Source organism: Callionymus lyra, chromosome 6 (genome assembly GCF_982586985.1).
Source record: "Callionymus lyra chromosome 6, fCalLyr1.hap1.1, whole genome shotgun sequence".
NCBI lineage: Eukaryota > Metazoa > Chordata > Actinopteri > Syngnathiformes > Callionymidae > Callionymus > Callionymus lyra.
Window position 1 is genome coordinate 14,302,223 of NC_141823.1, and position 11,774 is coordinate 14,313,996.

At 36.0% G+C, this 11,774-nt stretch overlaps 1 protein-coding gene across 1 annotated transcript; it reads left to right on the forward strand.

Annotated features, from left to right (window-relative positions):
* The first annotated feature begins 4,866 nt into the window (after positions 1 to 4,866).
* Positions 4,867 to 11,650, forward strand: cops2 (COP9 signalosome subunit 2). The gene is made up of 13 exons (XM_087793788.1): positions 4,867 to 5,031; positions 5,480 to 5,593; positions 6,213 to 6,293; positions 6,377 to 6,502; positions 6,582 to 6,671; positions 6,747 to 6,824; positions 7,228 to 7,402; positions 7,490 to 7,668; positions 7,771 to 7,823; positions 9,340 to 9,437; positions 9,544 to 9,626; positions 10,349 to 10,407; positions 11,140 to 11,650. The coding sequence occupies exons 1-13, from the start codon at positions 4,978 to 4,980 to the stop codon at positions 11,282 to 11,284; spliced, it is 1,335 nt and encodes a 444-aa protein (XP_087649914.1). The 5' UTR covers positions 4,867 to 4,977; the 3' UTR covers positions 11,285 to 11,650.
* Positions 11,651 to 11,774: the final 124 nt, after the last annotated feature.

The window sequence follows — 11,774 nt, forward strand, 5'->3', positions numbered from 1 at the left end:
GTTCAAGCGCTAAAAGGAGTTGTTTAAAAACTTTTCATGGACTTGACTTCATACAATGTGTCAAGATTTCATTTTAATCGGTTCTGTCAAGTCATACTTGGTCAAAAGACAGACATCCCACTCAACACTTAGGACTATTGAACCGTAACCTGACAACTATAATTTAATACAGAGGAGAAAAAGTTTTCTTGGTGTGAGCTTGAATTCTTCAAATAAAATGAAGAAAATAAATTCAAGTCAAGTACCCTTCATTTTCTCAAGTAGCATATATATATAAATATATTGGGCAAGTAAGCTTGTTATTATTAAATATAAACAACAAATAATAATTGTCAGAAAACGATCAGAGACAATAAGTAGATTGTGAGTAAAGGTCACATTTTTGCACGAAGACCGAGAGAAAAATGACAAAAATCCCTTCAATTGTCCAAGATGAAAGATTTCTGAAAAATCTAATTTGTGTGCATGCAATGATTTCATTGCTCGTCTCTTCAAGACAGCCGTCAGGCATTCAGTTTCCCCTCCAAGCCTTGACAGCTCCTTAGAACAGAAAGAAATGTTCTTATCATGACTCAGAAACCTTGGCTGGACCTGCAAGGGCAGTGTAAGTGTTGTAAGTTAAAAAAAATGTTAGTCAGATATGAAAAAATGCATTTTCTGAGAACAGACGAGATCAAGGGTTGTTTGGCTTTTTGAAAAGGTTTTTTTTTAACTCTTAAACATGAAAAAAAATGTATCTATTAAAACAATTTGCATATAATGTTGCATAAAATATAAATATTAGCTTGTGTTCGTATTCTATAGCAACTTTTTTCGCCAAGAGAATCCATAGATGCTCTTTATTTAATATTTAGTTGTGTGGTGGATATATATAACAATAGATATATAACAAATATTTAGATATGATTTTATGATTTTTGTAGATATGAAAAGCTATATGGAGACACTTGCTTGTTTTACAAGTAGTTTTTGAAAGGAGATATGTTTGTGGTGAGCAACCAGAGTAGGTGTTACATTTTACAAGGAAGGACAAGTGAACCTAAAAGTATGGCTAAAAGTCCAGACCAGACTCTGTCATGGTCTTTTCCCAATACAATCGTGTGAGCTACAGATTAAATAAAGCCTTATAAGTAGGATTTTAAATCTCTTAAATTCACAGTTTTTTGGAATGCCTCCCAGATAATGAATCATAATTGTATAAACAGGGGGTCTTTCCAAATCCCACAATACTTAAGGGAAGTGATTAAGAACTCAAAACCTTGTGTTTCGTAGAATTATTTATGTTGTTTGCTTTCTTGTGTCAAGCTGTGTATAAATGGTCAACTTTAATTCCAAATGAATCTCCTCACAACCTGGTGGCAGACCACACACACACCATGTGAGTCGCAGCCAAGGCATTCCCATCAAACACAGAGTCATCCCAAATCAAAATACCTTGAACTCCAATCCTCGTTCCCTGAAGACTCAGAGCGAGTATGCGTGTGTGATGTGTGCACTTGGCTGGATGGGACGCCCTGGAATAACAGCCCCACTTGATAGGAGGTGTTGCGTAAAATTGAGACATGCTTCAACATACCTTGTAAAAATGAAAACAGAAACAATAAAGGGGGAAAAAAAGGGAAAAACAAGCTGGATTGTCACGCATCCTCTGTTGCTAAGAAAAGCAGGCCCCTTTGATGATTGCAGACTTGTAACGCAACAATGCTGGCATTCGGTGAAAGCGCACGTTGCTTGGCAGGTGTGAATACTAGAGTGGAGTAATACGTGCCTTAAACATGTACCGATGTGGGAGTGATTCACGGTGCGGTTGGCAGCAGCGCCAGTTGAAAGTGTGGCACATACGAGCACATGTTTAACAGACCGATGTGCTGATGTTGTCGTCGACTCTTGTTGCCTTGAGTGACCATGAGTTCATATGCTCTCTTAATAATGCACTTATTTAGCGTCAAGGAGGTTTATTGCTTATAATAATCACACACTTTTAATGCATATTCTTTTGCGTTAAGGTGTTTGAAGCTGTAAATACAAAGCAGAAACTGCTGCTGAATTCTAGTTCTACTGTATATTGAAACATAATGTACTGTAAAAAAAATCCCAAAATAAAGGTTTTATTGCGTAATTTAAAAATAAATCAACTACATGCTGGATGATTGTTGTTCTCACTTCGTTCATGACGTTAAATATTGAATACAAAAGAGAACAGTTTGCTAAATGAAACTATTAATAATATGAACTAGTTGTACAAAGTATGAGATGTTATTCTATCAGTTTAAAAAAGTATAGGATGATTAAACTACAAAAGTCTGTGGACATGTAATTTATCAGATTTTAAGCCAACGTGAGTCCATCGGCTGTCGATGATTTCCGTGAAAGACAAAATGTATTAAGTTTGGTCAAATTTTACATAAATATTAATATTAATATTTCAGAAACCCACAGGGACAAAACTTAAATTTAATGTTTTAAATTAATAAATATTATCTTGGTAGAACAGAATGAATGACTTTCATGGTTCATTTTTACCAGATTAAAAGGGTATTCTGTTCAGGTAAGCAAAACAATAAAGGATTCCAAGGTGAATTAAAGAATCTTATTTTCTGTCGTTTACAGAAGAACTGTAGAAATCCTACTGGCTGTTAGGAGTTAGAAGCTGAGATGAATCGATGAGATATAACCACTCAGTTAAACTGACTGCATTGCAATATTACTGCTCTCAAATCTAAAGGTAATATGTTTTTTTAACTTTTAAATGCATGATTAAATTACCCGGGTGATCACCGAGAAAACATACAAACCTTTCAAATATTTAAACCAACATTTTTCCTGTTTTTCTTAAAACTAATTTTGGCCAAAGCGTGGAATGTGTTTCGTCAAGTATTATCGTCAGAGAATTGTATTGAGAGTTTTTTTTATTGATGTTGACAATGATATGTTGTTTAGAATAGACACGCTGGTCCTGCCAAAGAAGGCTTTGCTGATCTGAGAAGGGGGGGAAACGCTGATCATTCATTACTGTTTCAATAAACTTGAATTGTTGACCGATCGTTTACACGCACTGTTGCTTGATTGAAACATCCTGGTCATGCAACAAAAGGGTGTGAGCCCTTAGTCACGTCTACAAATTCCTCATAGAAACATGGAAGCTGGCAGGATAGAGAGTGATGTTTGGATGAAGAATGGAGGCCCATAAACCTATTGGTCCTGACTCTGGAACAAGGGTCACGAAAGTGGTGAGGTGGGTATCCCTGCAGGTACCAAAAGAGTAGCGCATGTGCATGTTTAGATAACTCAACACAGCAATATATATGGATATTTCTTTCACATTCATTTATTGAAAGTCAACATCGATTTTTTTTTTTTTTTTTTTTAACTTACAACGATATATTTCGATTCACTGGCACAATTTCTGAAACGATGTTAGGGCTTTAAAATCATGTTTTAGTTTGTATTATGTTGTGTCTTTGTGATTTATATTTCAATGAAGTATGTGTTTAATTCAATTATTAGTTGTTTTTTTAAATTATTAACAATTTGTTTGTTCATTTTTGTGTTGCAATTAAACTTTCAACCGCAAGAGGGCAGCAGCCAAAGGAACAATCAAATCCTTCAAGATCCAGCAGCTTTTAAAGCTGTCCTTTGGACTTTTTTTCCAGTTCTATTAATTCAACCAAAAGGAAGTTGAATGAGGAAAAAATGTCACTACCCTAAAATCCCCAAATAAGGCCTATCGGAATATATAGCATTGCATCGTAAGATCATCATATCGTATCGTATTGTATCCTGAGCAGAATATATTTTATCAAAATGGAATTAATTAAAGAATCAATGAGTATAAGAGAAACATAATTTATCATCAATAGTATTATATATATATATATATATATATATATATATATATATATATATATATATATATATATATATATATATATACATATTAGGTGTAAAAAAAAAACTAATGGTAGCCCTTAGAGTCACACAGAGCCCTTGTAATAGTCCGGTACTCTGGAATTGGTTTTAAAGGTTATAAAATTGTCACAAATTCATGATCAGATAATCCATAGGTTTATCTGTGTTTCATGTCTTGACTTCACAGCTTTGCCTTAACTTGAAAAATAAACAAGTGACACACTTTCCCTGATTCATATGAACAAGAATAGAATTGCTTCCATAATATTACATTTTAGATTGACTTTATTAATCCCTCTGGAGATCTCCTTTAGGCAAATTATATTTTAGATTCTTAGATTGTATGGGATTATATTGAGCCACTCTTTCTTGAGGGGTTTACTTCAGGATTTACCAGTTTATGTTGAGCAAAAAAAATTGCTGACCTAAATTGACTTACCTGAACAAAATAGCATCTTTAGGAATTGTTGTTTTGTCCTGAGTTGGATGTATCACACCACTGGCAAGTGAGTATTTGTATGTGGTCACTCATACATTTTGATCATATTCTTTATATAAAGTAAGTAAGTAAGTAAGTAAGTGAGTAGTTTATATTCGTAGAACACTTTTCCAGACCAGGGTCACAAAGTGCTTAAACAATCAAAACAATACTCAATAAAATATATACTTAAAAGGTCAAGATAACACCGAATACAAAGCAGGAGTTCCAGAAAATCAAGGAAAAACCTGCACGAATAAAATATTATATTCATCTTCTTAATCTTTTAAATAAAAACGTTTATTGTGGTTGACAATGTGACAAAAAAAAACGATACACACTGTTTAAGTTAAATCATTCTTTATGACATCACAGTCATCAAGTTCGATCTGGGTTTCTTTTGATTCTACCTCTAATGTTGATAGATGTTCTCCTGACCCTGCGTAAGGTGATCCAATAGCGCCATCTATAGGCGGGCGCTAGTTCCTTGTGCTTCGTGCCAGCCTGACACACCACCTCAGCACCGCTGCAAAACACAGCACAAGGCCGGGTAACTCACTCTGAACCGGGACGGGGTGCAACCATTCAAAATGTCTGATATGGAAGATGACTTCATGTGCGACGATGAAGACGACTACGACCTGGTAACGACTCAATTGAACCCGATTTGTTCTTTTTTTAAACACTTGAACTGGAGGCTTGCAGTCCGTGCTAGCTAGCTGCTAGCTGTTTAGTTAGCATGCTTACTGTAGCTGACAGCGGTAAACGAACGTTAGCGTGCTAGCTGGCCACATTTGGTTGAATGGTTGCACACGAATGTTTTCATTTGATAGTCTTAAGATATCCTCGTTGGGCGTCAGATACTTTGGTCATTGGTCATTGTTTGTTTTTTGGTCGGAATACTAGAAACATTATGATAAAAGGCAAGTCAGCCGGCTACTTAGCAGGTCATGTTGGTAGCTAACGTTAGCTGAAGCACAGAACTGGGGGAGGCTCAGTCCTGTGCTTCATGATCCAACTGGGAGTTTGGACTTTAGTTGAATAACTATTTCCATGTATAGCCTTGTCACGTTTACTATTGTATAATTACAGGAGTACTCAGAAGACAGCAACTCAGAGCCAAACGTGGACCTGGAGAACCAGTACTACAACTCCAAAGCACTGAAAGAAGATGATCCCAAAGCAGCACTCAGCAGCTTCCAGAAGGTGGAGTAGATCTCTAGATTTGACTTGTCTCCTGCACAACACATGTTAAATCACAGTGGATGTGTTTTATTCCTTAATTCGATTATAACCAATCGCTTTGCAAACACTTCAGATGGGTCAAGGTGCATATTATGTTCCTTATTTATTACTAAAGGTCAATCTGAAAAAAGGCCCCACAGGTAATGTTTCCAAACATAGCAAAGGCTTGAATATGATTTGAATCTTGCCTCAAAGGTCTCTGTTGACCAAGTTAGACATGCACACTGTTTTTGCATGCGTACACCACTGTATTAGTCACCTTTTAAATGTTTGTGGTAGGACGCTAAAGGAAACGGGTAAGATTTACTAGGTGCCCAAAATCATGTTTTAAGACCACCGAGTATAGCTTTTTCACTTTTATTTGTGGTCCGATTTGCTTCAACCTTTGCTACACTAACATCATAAATGAGTCACATCAAGTGTCAGTCTGAAATACCTATGGGAATTGTGTCAACTCTATGCGGAGGAGAGTGTTTAATTCCTGCTTTAAACCTTAAATGCACATTTAAGGTAATGCATATATTCTGTCGGTGCTCACCTTTTGAATTTCTGTATTTAACAATGTTTTGATCGTGTTCAGGTTCTGGAGCTTGAAGGAGAATCGAAAGGAGAATGGGGGTTTAAAGCACTTAAACAGATGATCAAAATCAACTTCAAGCTGGTGTGTACAGTTTTATTTTTTGCCAAGGATTTGATATACAGATATCAACATTCTTAACAATGCATCTCGATCCATCCCTTCAGACCAACTTTCCAGAAATGATGAACAGATACAAGCAGCTGCTCACATACATTAGAAGTGCTGTCACCAGGAACTACTCTGAGAAGTCTATCAACTCCATACTGGATTACATCTCTACCTCCAAACAGGTACACTTTAAGCATCTGCATGTCTCTGAGTTTGAATTGGGAAAATCGGATACATTTGTTTCCATGTTTTGAATTTCAGATGGATTTGTTACAAGAATTCTACGAAACCACACTTGAAGCGTTGAAAGATGCAAAAAACGACAGATTATGGTTTAAAACAAACACAAAGGTATTGTTGTTTTCCTCCAAATACAATATAAAGAGACATTGTCATTTTTATATTTGTTTTTTTTTTATATTATAGCTGGGGAAGCTATATCTAGAGCGAGAAGAATATGGAAAACTGCAGAAGATCCTTAGACAACTGCACCAGTCGTGCCAGGTATGCAATGTTTGAGTGTACATTTGTCTGGCGTGTTAACAAGTGTTGAGTGATGTTAACTAATCAGAAAAAGACTGATGACATTCACAAACTAGTCATTATCCTGTTTTTTTATTATTAAATAATGATCTATACTTAATATAAGAAATGTTGAAGGGTTTTTGTGGCAGCCAATGCAGCAGGTGGTTTTTGAATATCACAATTTAAATGTCTACCACAGCTTCCCAATGATGGAACTGATTTTCATATACTTGCAAACTTAACTATTAAAATGTTGTATTTTGATATGAACTATTTCTCTTCTTAATCTATTTTAATGTATTTAATGATTGGCATCAGATTTGTGAAGTAAAAAGTGAACGCAATCTCATGGTGGTATCTTTTTTTTTCTACTTAACCGTAGACGGATGATGGAGAGGATGACTTGAAGAAAGGAACACAGTTGTTGGAGATCTACGCGCTGGAAATCCAGATGTACACGGCGCAAAAGAACAACAAGAAGCTCAAAGCCTTGTATGAGCAGTCACTTCATATCAAGTCTGCTATCCCACACCCGCTTATTATGGGTGTTATTAGAGGTATGTCTGATGCATAATTTTTATTAAAAGTAATTTAATACTTCCTCTCTACATTCACTGACTTCCCTTGTATCTGTTCTCACAAAGAGTGTGGAGGGAAAATGCATCTGAGAGAGGGAGAGTTTGAAAAAGCTCACACAGATTTCTTTGAGGCCTTTAAAAACTACGACGAGTCTGGAAGCCCGAGAAGGACGACATGCCTAAAGTACCTGGTTCTTGCAAACATGCTAATGAAGTCAGGAATTAACCCCTTTGACTCACAAGAGGTATGAAAGAATTGTCCCTTATATTTTTTTCTTTTAAATGACTTGCATGTGACTTTTGATAAAGCAATTTGTCTAATCATCTTTTCTTTTTGTTTTATTTAGGCCAAACCCTATAAAAATGATCCAGAGATCCTAGCCATGACGAACTTAGTAAGGTAAGAATATTTCTTTGTTAACCTTCCCAGTTAGAATTATTTTAGATGCATTTTCAATCAGCAATGATATTCTTACTACTTGGCCAATCCCTGCCTTACAACTCCTGTGGGATTATGTCTCCCAAATGCTTTTAATATTTAATATACCAGTGTCTCATTCATCACACTTTTGTCTCCTGATTTTATTTTCGGTGTTGTTCTAAAGCAAAACAAAACACACTACGTCTGCTCTGAAGCTACGCAGTTACATGCACGTTCTTTTGTCTGTTTTCTGTCCCATGGTGGTCAGAACGTCCATAAAAGTACTAAAAGATTAATGGGTTCCTTGTGGATCCACACGCAGCTTTGCCTATGCTCTCATTGTTCTTCTGTGAGTCAGAGCGTTGACCTCGATATCAATGTTTCTGGTTCTTTGCTTTCCTTTTTACTTTTAATGGCATATTAATCATATGTACTGATCAAGAAACTGGACTTGCTGTTATCTGGCTTTTATGGTCCCGATACTTGTACCAGGACTTACGATACCCGTGTTAAAACATTAACTATCTTGCCCTAATGCGAGATAACAATTTTCATGTTCCTTTAGGTGTTTAATTAAGTGGTGTTTTTGGTGTGATTTCACCCCCACCCTCTTAAAAACCTGCGCTCAACACCACACTGCTCTGACCCTCATGAGAGTAGCCCCCTGATGTGCAGGCACACTAGCGTGTGACAGCCGGGAAAATATCGGCTTTTTTTTTTTTTTTTAACATTACATGATCAAACCGATTCCAGGATTGGATCGGTGCATTCCTAGAGCTCACGATTAGAAACTGTTTTACTGAACTAAAGTATAAATACTTTTCATGACAAGGTCACAAGTCAAATGTCAGAGAAGAAGTACACAATTTCATTTAGAACAGGTCTGAGCTTTTCTTTTGAACACTTTGTTTTTTGACACTGTTCTAATTTGGCCCCTGCTAGTTTGAATGCCTACTTTAACCGTGATGTAGATGTGCAGGTATTGTGGTGTTGTTTACTTATAGTTGTTTATTTTTATATCATTTCACCGTGAACAATTGGGGTGGGCTACTACAGCTCTACAACTAGTTAAATAGTACGATAATTCAAACATTGTTGAGGTTAAATAATGAATCTTCCTACTACATGCCTTACTACTAATACAAATATATAAACGACTATTTCTGAATGCCTAAACATATTGGCAAAAAACCCTGCTGTAGATATAATTCGAACCACGAATGCAAACACTTTTTATATGTGGTCTCTCGTAATTGTGTTTTTCTTCTTTTTTCTATTAAATTTCTTCTGGTGACTGTATGTAGATACATTTGGGGATACAAAAATACATTTTTTTTACAACGACCATTATTCATTGTACTTTAAGTCAAGACAAGTTATTTTTTTCTTGCTTGTATAATGTTTAGACTTTGCTTCGGATGCCGGGGTGAGAGGTTTGGTGTGGCTGATTAGGAAACAATAAAGTTGGAATGTTTTTTGTTTTTTTTCCTTACAGCGCCTACCAGAACAATGACATCACCGAGTTTGAGAAAATATTGAAAACAAATCACAGTAACATCATGGATGACCCCTTCATCAGGGAGCACATAGAAGGTAAGTAGCTGTTTCTGTTGGGTATTGAATCACAATGATTAACACCAAAGCACATCTTAAACGCTGTGAAATTGCTTGTAAAATGATTTTGGTTATTTTGTTGCAGAACTCCTACGGAACATTAGAACTCAAGTACTTATCAAACTCATCAAACCATACACGAGAATACATATCCCGTTCATTTCTAAGGTAAGACCTAAAAGGCTTTTTAAGACTTTTCAAGTCCTGTTTCTAGACTATTGGATTGAACTGCATATGACTTCATGTTGTAAAGAACAAATCATAACAAAACATGTTAACACCTTATATTTTATCATGACCATGAGCTACATCTAGTGTAAGTCATCTAATCCTACACTGTTACTAACAGAGAAAAATCTATATTTAGACATTACAAAATGATTTAACCTTTTAAACAATACTGTGGCTCTGGTGTGACATGCAGCAATGTAATCCAAAATAAGCCTCAGCCCGGAGTCATTAGTAATTGCATATGTATATTATATATTTTAAAAGTTAAAACGTGCATTGTTAACTTCAAAAGTAGAGAATTTTTGAACTGTTAATTGTGGGTAAGAATAGCTGTTGACTAAAGCTATGAAGGTATATATGTTTGTTTTTGATTATTTATACAATTTTCTAAAAAAAATAATAAATATTAAAGTAATGGTGGTCTGCATTGACGGGTCCTTATTCTTGAATTTAATTTCCATCCTCCTGGGATCCACTTTAGGTCATGATAGTTTTAAACATGATTGTATTTACTTCTAAGTCAACGCTTGTGATTTTCCTTTAAAAATGTAATGCATTGTTGTGATTGTTGGTCAACCTTTTAAATGGTGATTCCACTATTTGCTTTAATTGAAACACTGTCATGTATATTTATGAAATACTGCTTGTCTTTTTTTAAGGAGCTGAATATTGATGTATGTGACGTGGAAAGTTTGCTGGTGCAGTGTATCTTGGACAAGTAAGTGTTAACATTTATGAGTTTACGTAGCTTGGAGTGAGAATGTTTTTATTAAAGCGCAGCAGTTCCTCATAGCTGAGATTGTTTTGCCCTGAGAGAACACAGTGATGAGTTTGCAATAACTTTAGTACCTTTTAACTTTTTTTACTGGAGATAAGGATTAGCTTATGTTATGTTGGCTCGAAGCCCAGACGTAAATGATGTATGTTTCATAAGTGCTTATTAAATGATCCTTAATAATAATGGCATTGATTTTCTTTTGCTTACTGGAGCACCATAATAATGATTAAGGTTATTTAGGACGCAATTGATGGGAATTGTGTTCAAGATCAATCAAGATTAGATTGTCATTCTGGTGATAAGATCCTCAACACTTAAAGGTTGTATATTGGGCAGTAGGAAAATGTCAACTTTAAAAACATTGCTTCAAGTTTAGCCATAAAAACATTGATCTGAACCTGTGTTATCCCTTGAAATCATAAACAAACCGGCATATTCATGATTCTGACCAAGGCCTCGCCTGTGGTCTTGCATGTTAAAACGAATGCACCGATTCATCCAGTGTTTGTCGTGGCTGTCAGAAAAGAGGGGAATTTACTGTTGTTGGGTTACGGTTATTTTAATGTCATGGTGATGTAGTTTAATTAATTCTGCCTACGAGCAGGATTAAACATCTTTCTCACGCCACTGTTCATATAATTCACTTCTTCACTGTCCTTTCTTTTTCTGCAGTACAATCCATGGCCGCATTGACCAGGTCAACCAACTACTAGAACTGGACTACCAGAAGAGAGGAGGCGCTCGCTACACAGCTTTAGACAAATGGACAAACCAGCTGAACTCACTCAACCAAGCCATTGTTAGCAAGCTCACATGATGGCATTCGAAAATCAAGAGACAACAAAAAAAAAAAATATGGCATGTTTGAAAACATCCACAAAGAATGCTACTGTGCTTCAAGTATATCGTCTGAGAACCAGAGACACAGCACACTTTTTGTGAATGCCACCCCCACCAAGAAGACTGAGAACACGTTCAAAGTGTTTCCCCCCCCCACCCTGAGGACGAGGAGATCACCGATACTCATTTTTCGCTTTCCATGTTCCCGATTGGCAGATCCTTTCCATGTGCAACACAAATGCTTCAATTGTTTAAAAAATATAGTTCTGATGTGTATAAAAGTGTAAACAGTATTTTAATGTATACTGTTGCCTGTTGGTAATAAACAGATTTCCTCTCGGCACTGAAATGGTTAATTTTAGGACGCACGTATGTTCCTTAAGATGTTCACTAGTATATAATGAATCTCAACCGAAACGTTTCCAAAAATGAACAACACGCAGGGGCGTTTCAGTGATGTGTGTGTT